Source organism: Macaca fascicularis, chromosome 20, assembly GCF_037993035.2.
Source record: "Macaca fascicularis isolate 582-1 chromosome 20, T2T-MFA8v1.1".
Lineage (NCBI taxonomy): Eukaryota > Metazoa > Chordata > Mammalia > Primates > Cercopithecidae > Macaca > Macaca fascicularis.
The window spans coordinates 42716895-42735688 of NC_088394.1; the positions used below are offsets into that span (position 1 = coordinate 42716895).

The window sequence follows — 18794 nt, forward strand, 5'->3', positions numbered from 1 at the left end:
CCTTCAGATTCTCTAGAGAAGATATGTTCCATCTTTTTTTACCTGGACGCTAATAAGCCAAACTCAAGAACTCAGTATTTACTATGTCCTATTTTCACCTAGGCTTCCTGATCTTAACATGGTATCCTGGTCATCAACAGACACCTGGTGTTCCTGAGACCAAAGACTGTATTATTTATCTTTTTCAAAGGATAAAGTTGGGGGATAAGAGGGTAAACAGTCCTAGTGGGCTATTCATAAAAAGACTTGCAAACAATCTTCTCATTTTTAGCCTCAATTCCACTTCTACTTCTAGACATAACTGATACACAAATTTCCTGACTTTTAGGTAATTGTGTAATAAAAATCAGTTTCTTTCTTAGATTTCCCCAAAGGAGTTTAGAGCTAGATGTGTTTCTTCAATCCACCATCTTCAGCTTGAAGTCTACATTCATTCTTTTTTTTTTTCCCGAGACAGAGCTCGCTCTGTCACCAGGCTGGGCAATGATGAGATCTCAACTCACTGCAACCTCTGCCTCCTGGGCTCAAGCGATTCTCCTGCCTCCCAAGTAGCTGGGACTACAGACGCACACCACCACACCTGGTTAATTTTTTTTTTTTTTTTTGTATTTTTAGTAGAGACAGGGTTTCACCATGTTGGCCAGAACGGTCTCGATCTCTTGACCTCGTGATCCACCCGCCTCCGCCTCCCAAAGTGCTGGGATTACAGGCATGAGCCATCACACCCGACCCATTCATTCTTAAGTTCATTAATATGATGTTCAGAATTGCCTAACATATTTTAATCAGTCAAAATGTCACTTCTATAATATCCAGAATACCCTTATATATAAAATGAAGACTTACATCAGACTAACAAAAATTGTTATTTAATGATTTGTTTTTATGACTTTATAAAGATATATTATTACGATGATGTCTAACAAGCTTTCCTTTTCCATTCTTCCTTCTTATTCGGTTTCAAAATAGAAGTCATTTTTTTCCCCTTTGGACCTCTCATCTGACTAGATAGAAAAGTCCATTTTTAAGTTAGGTTTTTTAGACACATTGTCAGGTTTTCCTTAATTCACGTGTTAAAGTTAAAACTTGCTTCAAATTTTTCAAATGCTCTAAGAGCAAGGAATCAATAAAAACCAACGAAATAGCTATTTAGCACTAAGAAGCATATCCAAGAAATCTATTCTAAAACACCGACATTGGCCGGGCGTGGTGGCTCAAGCCTGTAATCCCAGCACGTTGGGAGGCCAAGACGGGCGGATCACGAGGTCAGCAGATGGAGACCATCCTGGCGAACATGGTGAAACCCCGTCTCTACTAAAAAATACAAAAAATTAGCCGGGCGAGGTGGTGGGCGCCTGTAGTCCCAGCTACTCGGGAAGGCTGAGGCAGGAGAATGGCGTAAACCCGGGAGGCGGAGCTTGCAGTGAACCGAGATCCGGCCACTGCACTTCAGCCTGGGCGACAGAGCGAGACTCCATCTCAAAAAAAAAAAACAAAAAACAAAAAACAAAAAAAAAACCACACACAGACATTTCAAAAGTTCATGTTAGGCTGGTACAAAAGTAAAACGACAATTACTTCTGCACCAGTCTAATGGTTCTTGTCCATATTATATTTAAGAGTACAATGGTTTACAACAAAGATTGGCAAACTAGGCCAAGTGCAGTGGCTCATGCATGCCTGCAATCCCAGCACTTTGGAAGGCCAAACTGAAAGGATCACTTGAGCCCAGGAATTTGAGACCAGCCTGGGCAACATAGTGAGACCTCATTTATACCAAAAGTAAAAAAAAATTAGCCTGGCGTGGTGGCGTGCACCTCTAGTCCCAACTACTTGGAAGGCTGAGGCAGGAGGATCACTTGAGCCCAGGAGTTCGAGGCTGCAGTAAGCCATGATCACTCCACTGCACTTCAGCCTGGGTAACAGAGTGAGAGACCTTATCTCAGAAGGAAAAAAAAAAAAAAAAAAGCAAGGAAAGAAAAAGAAAGAGATTGGCAAACTATAGTACAAGTACCAAATGTGGCCCACCACCTGCTTTATAAAGTATTACTGGAACACAGGCATGCCCATTCATTTATGCATGGTTTATGGCTGCTTTCCAGCTAAAATGGCAGAGCTGAGTAGTTGTGAGAGAGATAGTATGGCCCACAAAGCCTAAAACATTTACTCTCTGGCTCTTTACAGAAAAAGTGTAATGACTTCACGGTCTACGTAAGATTCCAGTTTGTACTACAAAAACTAATTTAAGCAATTTCCTGCAATTTGCATCAAAAACAAATAAATTAAAAGCATATATTACTGTAGAAATAGCTTTCCTAAAATTTTTCTGTAATAAACAGAAAATGCCTAAAAAATATTTACAGCCAAATAATGCTTCCTTTTTCAAGTAATCATGAAATAAAAGCTGAAATCCGGCATATATACAGTTCTACCACAAGTATACAGATTTCATTTCCCCAGCTAAAGACTGTCATTATCTGCTTTCTCATCTCCTCTCACCCACCACCAGAAGCATTCTTTTCTTTCAGCTGCATTCTCTCTACTTCAACTGAAAAGAATGTTGTTTTCTGAGCCAGGCAGTAGTTCTCTCTTTTCCTTTTTCTCTGTTGACTTTTCTTTACCTAGTTTCCCTTCTAAAATAATCCTTGGCATAGGTTTTCTGCACCCTATTGTTAAAGAAACATTCACATTGAATAAATAACTCAAACCCTCTGGAAGAGCATAATAGAAAGAAAGAGAAAAGCAGTAAAATTACCCAAGGAATAAGGAGTACCTCAGCACAGCCTTCCTAGAATACAGTAAAAAATGATATAAATCTTATTCCTTTAGCCATACAATAGTAAGACACCTTTAACGTTGATAAAAGCTAGGAATGGCTATACTGGTAAAGCTGTTTTCTAGCAATAGTAACTTTATTCAAATAAAAGCACATAAAGCAGAGAGAAATAGTGAACTGGTAGAATGTTCTCATTGTCTAAAATAAGTGAAATTTACATTTATACAAAAAGCACTTAAGTAAGACAGAACATCTGAAAAGCAAAGCATAACTCACAAATAGTGTAAGAAATTATAAATGCATTTCAATGAAGATGAAATCATTTTGACAGAGGTTTTTAAAGCACAATAAAGAGCAACTATCCCTTTTTTAAATTAACTCCTGGCTTGAAAGTCTCAATTTTAAAAAGATACTTGTGGACATATAGAGGTTCATTATACTATTTTCTCTACTCTTGCATATGATGAAATTTTCCATAAGTTTTTAAAAAGATGTATACATCAAAGAAAAAGAGAAACTGAAGTTTTAATGTCTAAAAACAAGTTATTGGTAGATATTTGTCAGAAGAAAGGAGAAGACCTGTAAGGAGAAAAAGAAATATACTCTGGACCAAGAATTCATCTACACAAAAGCTGCCTCAGAGTAGGAAGCACACAAATCGCCCAATAAGCAGTTAAAAACTCCACCAAGAACTTTCAATAGTAAAAGTTTAAAACTCACAGTATAACAGTTTGAAATAGTCTTAACAGAGCTCAGACTTGTCTTAAAAAGACAAAAAAAAAAAAGGTCCCAAGACTGGGAAGCCGAGGAGGGCAGATTGCTCGAGCCCAGAAGTTCAAGACTAGCCTGGGCAACATGGTGAAACCCCCTCTACAAAAAAATTAGCTAGGCATGATGGTGCACACCTGTAGTCCTAGCTATTCAGGCGGCTGAGGGAGAATCACCTGAGCCCTGGAGGTTGAGGCTGCAGTGAGCCATGATTGCACCACTGCACTCCAGCCTGGGTGACAGAGCAAGACCCTGTCTCAAAAAGGAAAAAAAAGAAGGTACAATCATTTTAACAGGCTTCTCCAGGATGTCATATACAAATCACCTTTGAACTCTATTATCATCAGTTTATAGCAAGGTAAATTTTACCTAACTAAGCCTTTAGGTTTCCAATAAGAATTAAATTCCTGTGATTAAAAAAATAATAAGCATCCACCATAGAGGAAATGCTTTCAAACTAAAATATGAGTTGTGATTTTAAGTCCAGGAACTCAATGCCTCCACTTTCTTCACTACTACCTAATTAAGATCCCAGATCAATTTAATACTTGGAAAAAAAAAAAAAAAACTGCTTGATTTATTTCATACCTCTTTCTTCCTCATGCTTTTTGGCAGATGCACTTTTAGGTCTTCCTCTTCCTCGTCTGATATGATCTGAATGGCTGTTACTTCGAGACCTCTTTCTGTTTTCTAAATCTTTATTTACTGTAGAATTTATCTTCTCTCTCCTAACTCTCTCTGTTCGCCTCCTCTTGGCCTCATGCTTGTTTTCTGTATGGATGAATAAAAGTGATATATTTTAGGGCTTAGCAAGAACTGTTTGCCCAAGTTCTCATTGTCTTTCTTTTTCTTTCTAAATAGCACTACAGTATGCTTCCTGGCATATTTCATAGAACTACAACCATAACATGTATGTCTCCCCCACACCCACATAAGAAAAAAAGAAATTCAATGGAATTCAGATCGCAATAACACATGAAGTAGGAGGAATCTTGGAAGAGAAAACAAGTTTCTTCATTTGGCAGCTTAAATTTCAGCCTCTACAAGTTCACACAATTCCATAGCAACCTGTCTGCCTTTTTCTTCCTGTTTACAAGCTAAAAGTAGGGAAATATTAATAAAAGAAAAAAAAAATTCCATACCTTTTTGCCCTCTACCTGAATTAAAGATTAAAATACGTGAAATATGCAAAAGTAAAACTGATCTTAAAGACAATATATTAAGCTTACAATAAAAATCAAACAGAAAGCATCCATAACAAATATAAAAACCCTAGGCAAGTGAGTAGTTTTCACTTTAGCCACAGATAAGGTAATTTCTGATATAAGAGCATGTTGCTCCATAAATGGAATAGCAATAGGGAAACTTTACTAAATATGGTGATTTAATTAATGCAAGAAGTCACTCCTCCCACTCTAAACAAATCAAAATGTTGGATAAGACAAACAATAAACTTAAAGAAAAAAATATAGGGCCGGGCGCGGTGGCTCAAGCCTGTAATCCCAGCACTTTGGGAGGCCGAGACGGGCGGATCACAAGGTCAGGAGATCGAGACCATCCTGGCTAACACGGTGAAACCCCGTCTCTACTAAAAAATACAAAAACCTAGCCGGGCGAGGTGGCGGGCGCCTGTAGTCCCAGCTACTCAGGAGGCTGAGGCAGGAGAATGGCGTGAACCCGGGAGGCGGAGCTTGCAGTGAGCTGAGATCCGGCCACTGCACTCCAGGCTGGGCGACAAAGCAAGACTCTGTCTCAACAAAAAAAAAAAAAAAAAAAAAAAAGAAAAAAATATATATGATACCCTGCTTTAACACATACCTGCAATCAAAAGCAAGAAAGAGAATTCCCCAAATGCCAAAAATCACAGTGGTAAAGGGGCAAAACAAACAGAAAAATTCATATCCAAAGAACTAAAGGGAACAATGTGAAAGACTATAAAATAAGTATGATAATAGACTGCTGTAAAAATGAAAAGTAAAATGTAATATTATCTCCAAATAACATATCCTTGGAGAATTAATCTGAAGTTTCAAATTAGACATATACCAGATAATACAAGAACATTTAATTATCCCAGATTGCAAGAAAGTTATTAAAGACGGCCGGGCGCGGTGGCTCAAGCCTGCAATCCCAGCACTTTGGGAGGCCGAGACGGGCGGATCACGAGGTCAGGAGATCGAGACCATCCTGGCTAACACGGTGAAACCCCGTCTCTATTAAGAAATACAAAAAACTAGCCGGGCGAGGTGGCGGGCGCCTGTAGTCCCAGCTACTCGGGAGGCTGAGGCCGGAGAATGCCGTAAACCCGGGAGGCGGAGCTTGCAGTGAGCTGAGATCCGGCCACTGCACTCCAGCCTGGGTGACAGAGCGAGACTCCGTCTCAAAAAAAAAAAAAAAAAAAAAAAAAAAAGAAAGTTATTAAAGACAAGCAGGGTGTTGTTAAGACTTGGGCTAACATGAAGAGGTTCCTACTATTATAGGACAATTTGAGTATCAATAAAAATAATAACTGTTAATAGACTGAAATATATCAAGCATATGAATATATTAACATTAAAAACAAAAACTACTTGGCCACCATATGAAGATACTAAAGAAGCAACTCATTACTTTGAAAATTTAAATAAAGGGAAAGAACAAAGCATTTCTTCTGCTTTTTCTATTTAAACTGTGCTACTCACAGGGTAACCAAAGGGCAGATGAAGAGGTTTCTCATGTTAAAGCTAATAAATGAAGAAGGAATGACAGAATCAGAATATCAACACTTTTCAACCTGCAATGAACTAAAGGTTCTAAGCACTGAACATCAGCAGGTACTAACATCACTAAAAGAGAGAGAAGCAGGCCAGGCACGGTGGCTCACGCCCGTAATCCCAGCACTTTGGGTGGCCGAGGTGGGTGGATCACCTGAGGTCAGGAGTTGGAGACCAGCCTGACCAACATGGCGAAACCCCGTCTCTACTAAAAATACAAAATTAGCTGGGTGTGGTGGCACATTTCTGTAACCCCAGCTACTTGGGAGGCTGAGACAGGAGAATCGCTAGAACCTAGGAGGCAGAGGTTGCAGTGAGCTGAGATTGTGCCATTGTACTCCAGCCTGAGCAACAAAAATGAACTCCATCTCAAAAAAAAAAAAAAAAATTCCAATCTCTCCAGTCCTTAGATCTAACTTACAACTAATAGGAAAAAGAGAAGTTATTCAAGGAATATGTTAACTGACACCATGGGGATACAAACAGCACACACAAATGAACAGGTGATGCCATTTCTTCAACATCTAACTTGCAAGGAAAAAAAGAGAAAATAATAAGACAATAAGAGGGTTAAAAAAAAAAAATCAGGATCAGTAGCTCATGCCTGTAATCCAAAAGCACTTTAGGCATTTGGGAGGCCGAGGCAAGAGGACTGTTTGAGGTCAGGAGTTTGAGATCAGCCTGGGCCACACAGCAAGACCCTGTCTCAGCCTGGTTGACAAAGTGACACCCTGTTCTTACACAAATGACGGGGCGTGGTGGCTCATGCCTGTAATCCCAGCATCTTGGGAGGCTGAAGGGGGTGGATCACCTGAGGTCAGGAGTTCAACAGCAGCCTAGCCAACATGATGAAACCCCATTTCTGCTAAAAATACACAAATTAGCCAGGCATGGTGGTGTGCACCTGTAGTCCCAGCTACTCAGGAGGCCAAGACACGAGAACTGCTTGAACCCAGGAGGAGAAGGCTGCAGTGAGCTGAAATTGTGCCACTGCATTCTGTCCTGGGTGACAGAGCGAGGCTCTGTCTCAAAAAATAAATAAATAAATAAATAAATAAAGAAGATAGCACCCATATGCAATTTGTGGACCTTATTTAAAATCTGTTTTTAAAACTCTAAGATAATTTATGAGAAAAGTGAAAATGTGAACACAAGTTGGATATTTAATAACAAGGAATTATTAATTTTTTATGTTATAATGGCATTGTGCTTACATTTTTTAATGTTCATCTTTTGGAAACATAATGAAATGTTTATAACTGAAATTATATGGGATTTGCTTCAAAATGATGCAAGGGAAGATGTTCAGGATTGTGGATGGAGCAGGGTTGGTCATTTTCTACTTTTGCATATGCTTAGAATTTCTCAAAAAAATAAAGGTTAAGAGAAATAGTGATAAATAAAGCTTTATATAGTATGCCTATTAAAGTCTAACAGTGAATTTAGGTTTGTTCCCCCAGCAACCCAGTCATCTCTGCAAACTTCTTTACAGCCAAACTTCTCAAAAGAGGTGCCTGTACTTCCTGCCTTCAGTTTCTCATCTCCCATTCACTCATCAAATCTATTCCAGTATAGTTCCTATCCCAATGAAACTGATTGTCAAAAACAACAAAAGGACACATGCACACGTATGTTTATTGCGGCACTATTCACAATAGCAAAGATTTGGAACCAACCCAAATGTCCATCAATGATAGACTGGATTAAGAAAATGTGGCACATATACACCATGGAATACTATGCAGCCATAAAAAAGGATGAGTTCATGTCCTTTGTAGGGACATGGATGAAGCTGGAAACCATCATTCTCAGCAAACTATCGCAAGGACAAAAAATCAAACACCACATGTTCTCACTCATAGATGGGAATTGAACAGTGAGAACACTTGGGACACAGGAAGGGGAACATCACACACCGGGGCCTGTCGTGGGGTGGGGGAAAGGGGGAGGGATAGCATTAGGAGATATACCTAATGTAAATGACGAGTTAATGGGTGCAGCACACCAACATGGCATATGTATACATATGTAACAAACCTGCACGTTGTGCACATGTACCCTAAAATTTAAAGTATAATAATTTTTTTAAAAACCTGTTATCAAATCTTAATAGACACCTCACTTACCATCTTACACCATCTCTCAAAACTTCAACAAAGATGACTACTACTTTCCTTGAAATTATTTCGCTTGATTCTCAGGCTCCCCTAGTTTCCTCATCTCACCAGCCACTCCTCCTAATCGCCTTTGTTGTGTGCTCTTCCCCCAGGTGCTTTCCCAATCTAATGTCAAAGCCCCAGGATTCTGTCCGGAGGCCTCTTCTCTTACTTAGACTTTGCCTGGATCATCTCATAAACCCACAGCATTAAACACTATTGTTATAATGGCTACAAAGTTTTCACCTTCTGCTTGATTTCTTCCCTAAACTCTAGACTGCCTACCTGACAAATTCACTTGAATGTCTCAAAGGCATTTCAAATTGTATCAAAAAACAACTCTTGATTTGCCCTCTCCCAAATCTGTTACTCCTCCTACTTTCATCATATTAGTAAAAAGCATCACCTGGTTGTACAAGTCAAATAACTTGTAGTCATTTGTGACTCATCTTGCTTCCTGTACCATCGCAAAGGCCCACAGGTACTCCTTGCAAAATATACCCATAATCTCTTCATTTCTCTCCACCTCCATGGGCAACATCCCAGCCAAACCTATTCTCTACATATCAGTCAACATTATCTTAAAAAAAAAAAAAAAAATCAAACGGCATAGCTTCCCTTCTAAAGCCTCTCATTAGCTTTTTTTCCATATTTAAAGTAAAAATTCCTTACCAAAGACAAGTCCCCAACAGATCTGGCATTTGCCTCTTTCTCCAGTCTCATGATGCTCATGCTCACCACTTTGCTCACTACACTCCAGACGTGCCTTTCCTTTAATAAAACGAGCTCCTTCCTCCGCTGAGTCTATGTATATGCTAATCCTTCTGCCTAGAATTATCTTCCCAAGGCTCTTCATGAGATAAGCTTTTTTTCTTTCAGATATCCATATACAGGTCACTTGCTCTGATTCTCCCAGCCCAAGTCACTTCCTGTAATCTACTACAGCTATAATCTGTTATTTATTTACTTATATGCTCAATACGTCTCCTCCATCAAAATACAGGCTTTATGAAAGTTAGGAATCCTTTGCCTACCTTATTTGCAGAACCTAGAACATTATTTACACAGACTGTTGAATAAATAAAATCGGATAGGACATACATTTACCTCACCACCTTCTCAAAATCCCACTGAATGAGAAGAAACATGGGAAAAGGGGAAGGAGAAAAAGGAAAATATATATGTGGTGCTGGAAACAAGAAAAAGGTACTATTAATGACCCAAAATTACAGAATTTCAGCAAACTGGCAACCTGATGGTTCTGATAATAAACAGCAATAAAATAAACTACAATTCAAAAATAGGAGTAAGTGATAGCTGCTATAGAAGGGAGAGCTGTTCCTCCCAAAGGAGGATTCTCAAGGATAATCCCAGGGCAGGACAAAAAGTATAGTAAGTGAGAGCAGGCCACCAGGTGATCATCAAAATAACTAGAGACTACTGCAGTACAGTTGGGTCTATGTATACAGAGCAACTGACATAAGGAAGCTCTTATGAACAGAGCAATGTGCAAGAGAACTTCAAACCTCCATAACATAGGAAAAAGCCAGCTCCTGACAGGAATGAAATATTGTAAGAGATTTCACATTCCACCCCAGAATGAAGCCTGCCTTATTTTGGCAATAAGGGAATTCACCAGTGTATTGCCTGCTCACCTCCTGCTACTAAACTCCCAGTTATACACTGAAGAGCTCTGTTGTCAAAACAGACATTTAAAACAGTATAGGATATTCACTAAACTTATCTACACTGATAAACCAAGTCCTTCATTTGTATCAAACCAACAGCCAATTAAACATTACTAGCTATAAAGAAGAAAATAAAAGTCGAGAGAAGAGCCAAAATAAAACAGGAAGAACAAAGATAGTTCAACAAACAAACAAATAAAATATTCTAATGCATACCTTGAGAGATCTGAAAGGAGATTATCATTAAGAATAAAATTTTTTGCAGAAACAGAAAAACCCATCCTAAAATTCACATGGAATCCCAAGGATTTCCAAATAGCCAAACAATCTTGAAAAAATTCAAAGTTAAAGGTCCCACACTTCTTGATTTCAAAACTTACTACAAAGCTATAATAATCAAAACAGTATGGTACTGACATAAAGGAATAAAAATAAAGCTCAGACATAAACACATACATACAGTCAAAGGATTTTCAATAGGACTCTGAGACAATTCAAGGTAAAGTACAGTATCTTCCACAAGTTGTAACAGGAAAACTGGGTATCTACACAATGTAGCATAATTCACATTAGCCAAAAAACCCTTATCTTACTCCATACACAAAAATGGATCAAATATCTAAATATAACCACTAAAACCATAAAATTGCTTTAAAAATCTTGGAAAAGCTTCATGACATTGGATTTTGGCAATAATTTCTTGGATATGATACCAAAAGCGAAAGCAAAAGCAATGAAAGAAAAAAAAACAGGCAAAATGGATTTCATCAAAATTAAACATCTGTGTATCAAAGGACACTATCAACAGAATGAAAAGGCAACACATGGAATGGGAGAAAATATGGGCAAATTATTACAAGATAAGAGATTAGGCCGGGCGCGGTGGCTCAAGCCTGTAATCCCAGCACTTTGGGAGGCCGAGACGGGCGGATCACGAGGTCAGGAGATCGAGACCATCCTGGCTAACACGGTGAAACCCCGTCTCTACTAAAAAAAAAATACAAAAAACTAGCCGGGCGTGGTGGCAGGCGCCTGTAGTCCCAGCTACTCGGGAGGCTGAGGCAGGAGAATGGCGTAAACCCGGAAGGCGGAGCTTGCAGTGAGCTGAGATCCGGCCACTGCACTCCAGCCTGGGCGACAGAGCGAGACTCCATCTCAAAAAAAAAAAAAAAAAGAGATTAATATTCAGAATAATATAAAGAACTTACAAGTCAACAACAACAAAAAAATCCCCAATTCAAGAATGGGCAAAGGACTTGAATAGGTATTTCTCCAAAGAAGATATATAAATGGCCACAAAGCACATGCAAAGATGTTCAATATCACATGAATAAGAAAATGCAAATCAAAACCACAGCAAGATACCACTTCATACTCACCAGATTATTATAAAAAGCAAAGCAAAACAAAATCAGAAAATAAGTGTTGGTGAGGATGTAGAAAAACTGGAACATCTGTACACTGCTGGTAGAAATGTAAAATGGAGCTGCTATGGAAAACAGTAAAGTCAGTCCTCAAAAAATTAAAATAGAATCAACATATGATCCAACAATTCCTCTGGGCATATACTCAAAAGAAATGAAAGCAGATATCAGGACAGATATTTGTATACCATGCAGCATTATTCACAATAGCAAAAAGGTTAAACCAATCCATGTGTCCACTGATTAATACATGAATAAACTAAATATGGCATATACATAAAATGCAATATTATTTAACCTTAAAAAGGAAATTCTCATGCATGTTACAACATGGATGAAACCTTGAGGACACTGTGTTAAGTGAAATAAGCCAGACCCAAAAGGACAAATATTGTATGATTCCATTTACATGAGGTGCCTAGAGCAGAGAAATTCACAGAGAAAGTAGAATGGTGGTTGCCTGGGGCATGGGGGAGAAGGAAATGGCAGTCATTGTTTAATGGGTACAGAGTTTCAGTTTGAAAAAAATAAGTTCCGGAATTGGATGGTAGTGATGGTTAAGAATACAATATGAATGTACTTAATGCCACTAAACTGTACATTTATAAATGGTTAAAATAGTATATTTTGTTATATTTTACCATAATAAAACTATTTTCAAAATTCTATGAAAAAGAAGAAATTAGAAAACAAGATACCCTGCTAAAGTTTAGGTGCTAATAAGCTAAATGGTGGACATGCTTGATGACAAAATTATAGATGTAGAAAGGAAAATCAACAAAATGTCCTGGAATAAAGCAAAAAGACAAAAAGAGAATGTGACAGAAAGTAAAGAAAAATGAAGGAAAGATCCAAGAAACCTAATAGATATCCCTATGACAGAACTGCTAATTATCTACCCATTATTCCTTCTCCCTGTCTTCATTAAGAACAGAATCTTGTTCTGTTAAAGAGGGCAATATGCCTAAAATCGGTATATATTCTCAAGACTCTCCCTGCAGGTGAGGTGGCATCTAGCTCTAGCCAATGACAGGTAAGTGAAACTGGGTAAGGTTTCCAGAAAGATTTTTTTCTAGGGAAGAAGCATAGCTGGCATGCCCCTTTGTTTCTCTGCTCTTCCCTCTTCTTCCTTCTTGAAATGTGTATAGGATGCTTAGAGGTGCAATAAGAACTACCTCAGAACAATGAGGGTAAGCCACATCTTCTTAAGGTGGAAGAAAGAGAAGAGACTAAGTCTTTGATGAAATCATTGAGCCACTACCCTTGTACTGCCTACCTTTATCCTCCTTCCAATACAGTGTCAATTTCCAATACAGTGTACAACACAATCCTAACATGATCCTATAGGCATGCCAGAATGAAAAGGAAAGGAAATGGGGGGAAAAGCAATAATGGATAAAAACTGCCTTGAGTTGAAGAGCTGAGCTTTCAGATGGAAAGGACCCACTGAATGCCAAGGAAGAATGAGAACAAAATTAAAGTGTGAATGCAAAACAAAGGCACTCTCCACAATATAAGATAAGAAATGTACCATTATGTCTTGTCTGGAAAAGTTTTTCCAGGAATAAAGCAATTTCTGGGAAATTTGTTCCAAAAGTAAAAACACATGGGTTAAAAGGAACAAACACACAGTATGTAAGAGAGAGTGGTACCAAGCGTGGTGGTTCACCCCTGTAATTCCAGCACTTTGGGAGGCCGAGGCGGGCAGATCCACCTGAGGTCAGAAGTTCAAGACTAGCCTGGCCAACATGAAGAAACCCCGTCTCTACTACAAATTAAAAAATTAGCCAGGCATGGTGGCACATGCCTGTAATCCCAACTACTAGGGAAGCTGAGGCAGGAGGATCATTTGAACCCAGGAGGTGGAGGTTGCAGTGAGCCGAGATCAGGCCACTGCACTTCAGCCTGGGTGACAGAGCAAGACTCTGTCTCAAAAAGAAAGAAGAAAGAAAAGAAAAGAAAAGGGATTATCCTGGGAGTACAATGGAAAGAAATCCTAGTACAAGAGCTGTACAGCAGACCTAAAAACAATCAGTCTTAATTAGAAGTCAAAGAACTCTATGAAAAGTGTTTTGAAGATGAATATAGATATCATAGACTGTATGATTAAGAATCTAAAAGTACAGGCTCAGAGGCAAAGGTATGCATTTTTTTCATCAAAAGGCAAAAAAAACCCCACAAAAATCAACTACATAAAAGCCATGTTTCATATAGGAACGTACAGCACTTTTATGCAATTAGCAAGTAAGGAACGAGGCTTGCATTTTTTTTTTTTTTTAATTTTTGTATTTTTAGTAGAGATGGGGTTTCACCACATTGGCCAGGTTGGTCTTGAACTCCTGACCTCAAGTGATCCCTCTGCCTCAGCCTCTCAAAGTGTTGGGATTACAGGCATGAGTCACCGCGCCGGCCAGCAAGTAAAGAACAATACTTTCTGAATAACAAAACCAAACCTCCACAGTCAATTCAGAGTTGAGGACCACTTATACCACTCAATCACTTTGGATTTATAAAAGGTACAGGTGATAATCATTTCTCCATTTTTTTCCCTTAACTAAAAGTGAACTTGTCATTTATAAACTTCGTTGCTTATCAGCCTTAGCCTATTAACTTATATTAAAGAATAATTTGAAAACTAAGTTTAGGTTTTTTTCCCTTTTTTCTTTCTCCCCATAAAAAATGAGAAGGTTATTTACTTGACTATGCTTACCCTAAACCTTTTACTCATTGAAAATTACACAGTTAAAATACTAATAAGCAATTATAATTTCCTACTGTCTCAACTATTTTTTCTTTCCTTTACAGGGAACTCTAAATTTTTAATTTTATTAAATTTTAAATTCTAAATTTTATGAACTAGTGTCTCATTTAGAAATTTATTTTCTTCTACAGTTTTTATAATTAAAATTTTCTTCTTTTTTAATTTGAGATAGAGTCTCACTCTGTCACTCAGGCTGGAGTGCAGCAGCAAGATCACCACTCACTACAACCTCTGCTTCCCAGGCTCAAGCAATCCTCCCACCTCAGCCTCCCAAGTAGCTGAGACAACAGGTACATACCACTGAGGCCAAAAAATAGGGTCTGGAGGCAGGGAACTTAAAGCGATCTCACACTTCGGCTATAACAGGAAACATCCTCTTCATAGGGCATAGGCCAAGTAAATGACTTTGTAACTTTACTTCATCCTCTCTATAGGGGGTAGGCCAAGTAAATGACTTTGTAACCTTACTTCATGCTCTCCTTTTACATAGGGTGTGCCCCAAATAGAGGGTATTTAAACTCACAAAAACTCTGTAAAAGGGCCTTTGAGACCCTATGCTCCAAGCCCACTCCCACACTGTACTTTATCAATAAATCCGTTCAATCCTTCCTTGCTTTGTGTGTTTTGTCCAGTTCTCTGTTCAAGACACCAAGAACCTGGACATACTCCAGAGTTAACATCACCATGCCTGGCTAATTGTTTGTATTTTTCTTTTTTAGAAACAGGGTTTCGCCATGTTGCTCAGCCTGATCTCGAACTCTTGAGCTCAAAGCGATCTGCTCGCCTCGGCCTCCCAAAGCACTGGGATTACAGGTGTGAGACCTTGTGCCCAGCCTGAGCATTTCTTTCTTTCTTTCTTTCTTTCTTTTTTTTTTTTTTGAGGTGGAGTTTCACTCTTGTTGCTCAGGCTGGAGTGCAATGGTATGATCTTGGCTCACTATAACCTCTGCCTCCCTGGTTCAAGCGACTCTCCTGCCTCAGCCTCCCGAGTATTTGCGATTACAGGTGCATGCTACCACGCCCAGCTAATTTTTGTACTTTTAGTAGAGATGGGGTTTCACCATGTTGGCCAGGCTGGTCTCAAACTCCTGACCTCAGGTGATCCACCTGCCTCGGCCTCCTAAAGTGCTGGGATTACAGGCGTGAGCCACCGCACCCGGCTGAGCATTTCTTAACACAGTGTTAGTGCTAACATGCATCTCTTTCTCTCATCAAAATTAATTTTAAATTTTAAAAAGTTCATTAATTCCACCTGGAGCAGTGGCTCACACCTGTAATCCCAACACTTTGGAAAGCAGAAGCAGACGGATCACCTGAGGTTGGGAGTTTGAGACCAGCCTGACCAACATGGAGAAACCCCGCTTCTACTAAAAGTACAAAATTAGTGGGGCGTGGTGACAAATGCCTGTAATCCTAGCTACTTGGGAGGCTGAGGCAGGAGAGTGGCTTGAACCCAGGAGACAGAGGTTGTAGTGAGCAGATATCGCGCCACTGCACTCCAGCCAGGGCAACAAGAGCTCTCGCTCAAAAAAACAAAAAAAGATTCATTAATTTCTATAATAGATTTTGCTTATATATACATATTTTCAGCTACATTAAGTTCTATATAGTTTTACTCTACCACCTCCCTAATTTCTATGAATGTTATGAAGGTATAATTGATTAGTATTTATGAAAAACATGAGTTTTAAACAATTCATATCTAGCTAAATCTAGTCAGCCTAACAGATTCTTTTCTTCCTGCACATCACAAACTGTGTACAATAATTAAATAAGAGCTTTCAACCTAGTGAAATGTTAAAAATATCTTTTATAGCTTTATTTTTTAAATCAACGAGCTTTAATTATAGTCCTTTTTTAAAAAAGATGTCTACTTATGCAAACAAGTCTTCCTTGACTCTACCTGTTATATAATTACCTATCTAGGCCAGGCGCGATGGCTCACGCCTGTAATCCCAGCACTTTGGGAGGCCGAGGCGGGTGGATCACGAGGTCAGGAGATCAAGACCATCCTGGCTAACACGGTGAAACCCCGTCTCTACTAAAAATACAAAAAATTAGCCGGGTGTGGTGGCGGGCGCCTGTAGTCCCAGGTACTTGGGAGGCTGAGGCAGGAGAATGGCGTGAACCCGGGAAGCGGAGCTTGCAGTGAGCCAAGATCGCGCCACTGCACTCCAGCCTGGGCAACAGAGCGAGACTTCGTCTCCAAAAAAAAAAATTACCTATCTATCCATTTATGTATTTCCTTATTAATACTACATGTAGAAATCATTTTGTGGGGTTTTAAAAACAAGCTCATGCTTCAAGTACTGTTTTGCAGTTTTTTCTTAAATTAACAATGTTTTAGAGATCTTTCCCGGTTTCAGTACATAAAATCTGTATCATTCTTTCAAACTAGCACATACTAGTAACTAAAAGATAATTTAGTTACTTAATTTAACCATTCCCCTATTGATTACATCTGGCTTACTAACAACCTTCTGCTATTATAAAGTGTTGCCTTGAAAATCCTAGTAAATGCTTAATTGTGTATATAAACAATTAGGCTCTCTAGGCTACCTACCTACTGATTCTAGGCTCTGCATTCTAGGCTATGTGTATTTAAACCTTTTAACAATTACTGGTAACACTGGTCTCAAAAAAGGCTGTACCAATTTTTGTTCCCAATAGTATGAGACTATCCATTTTGCCATACTCATGAAAGTATTAGAAATTCTTTACACTTAAGTGAGCTGTGGGAAAAAGAATGGCATTTCGTTTCAACTGCATTTCCCTGATAATTAATGAAGCTGGTTATCTTTCAGATATATAGTGTACATTTTCATTTCTTCTATTAATTCTCTACTACTTTCCTCAAAACTGAAATGTTCTAGATCTCACTGACAACACTAAGCACTTGATAAATTGTAGTGACCTTAAACTCTTCTCAATGCCCTACATACTATGGGATTATCCAAGGCAAACCTTATTTCTAAGAAATTTAATTGTAAAAACGAGTATTACTGAGTACCTAAAACTTAACATGCTTTGCAAATGTTAGACATTTTCATACGCACTTCAATCCTCTAACACCGGTACTATAAATCTATCTTATAAACAAACAACAGTTGCTCATGGAGGTTAACTAAGTTGCTTAGAAAGGGAAAGAATTTGAATCTGAAGCCAGGTTTTCTGACCCCCATGTCCGTACTCTACCGAACCGTTTTTGAGGCTTTGAATACTCTTAATCCTCTCCCTAAAATCTTTTCCTCCTGTGGTTTCTATGGCACAGCCAATCCTTGACGTTTCTCCTTCCTTTCTGGTTTGGTTTTGCTGCTGATTCTTCCTCCTGCAGGGATTTCTGGGCTTCAATGTTTCATCTTCACTTCAAAGTCAAAAGACCACTCTTATTAAACAAGGAAACCTCAGGAAACTCCAAATATAAAATAATAATGAATTGCTTCTTAAAACTCACTCATGGCCGGGCGCGGTGGCTCAAGCCTGTAATCCTAGCACTTTGGCAGGCCGAGGCGGGTGGATCACGAGGTCAGGAGATCGAGACTATCCTGGCTAACATGGTGAAACCCCGTCTCTACTAAAAATACAAAAAACTAGCCGGGCGTGGTGGCGGGCGCCTGTAGTCTCAGCTACTTGGGAGGCTGAGGCGGGAGAATAGCGTGAACCCGGGAGGCGGAGCTTGCAGTGAGCCGAGATCAGCCACTGCACTCCAGCCTGGGAGACACAGCGAGACTCCGTCTCAAAAAAAAAAAAAAAAAAAAAAAACAACAACAAAAAAAAACTCACTCATTGCCACGACTTATATGACATTGTGCTGTTGGTTTTTCTCCTACGGCTGACATTTCTTCTCAGTTGATCTGACCTGTCTATAAAATTGGTGTCTGTCAAAGTTTAGTCCCTGAATGCCTTCCTCTTCCTAACTTACAAACTCTGCAGTGCCAGCTCATCCATTTTCCATGATGACAACTACCATCTAGTCACTGATGGCTCAAAAGTTTTATCTGCAGCTGAGGCTGCAGACTGTATGTCCAACTGAAAAAAAAAAAAAAAAAAACTACATGGATGATGTTTCTATACCCAAAATTAAATTCTTCATCTTTCCCCCACAGCTTGTTTTCCCTCTTATATTCTCTTTTAACTAGCAATCCAAGTCAGAGATCTGGGAATCTTCTAAATTCTTCCCTGTGGTTTAACTGGTTAAACTTAACAACTCATTAACACTTGTATCATCTGTTTCTTCTTTTATTCATTTTGTTTTACACAAGGTCTCACTCTGTCACCCAGGCTAGAATACAGCAGTACAATCACAGTTCACTGCAGCCTCAACTTCCCAGGCTGATGTGATCCTACTGCATCGGCCTCCCAAAATGCTGGAATTACAGGCATAAGCCATCATGCCTGGCCCTGTTCCTTCTTTTATCTTTGTTGAGTTTCTTAACTCATTTCTCATCTGAATCACTGGTACATAAAA

General features: G+C 39.0%; 1 protein-coding gene across 5 annotated transcripts in view; it reads right to left on the reverse strand.

The window, feature by feature from the left end:
- Positions 1 to 18794, reverse strand: part of C20H16orf87 (chromosome 20 C16orf87 homolog) — a 32567-nt gene that overhangs the window by 3731 nt on the left and 10042 nt on the right. For 2 of the 5 annotated variants that reach the window (XR_012428699.1, XM_005591837.5), the window contains one exon: positions 4133 to 4315. The exons of 2 other annotated variants lie outside the window; for them this stretch is intronic. Coding sequence is in view for 2 of the 3 variants with exons in the window: in XM_005591837.5 (XP_005591894.1) it covers positions 4133 to 4315 (183 nt within the window). In the remaining variant the exon portion in view is untranslated. Of the gene's footprint in view, positions 1 to 4132; positions 4316 to 18182; positions 18356 to 18794 lie in introns of those variants that run through there. One more of the 5 variants, XM_074026732.1, reaches the window with a different exon arrangement.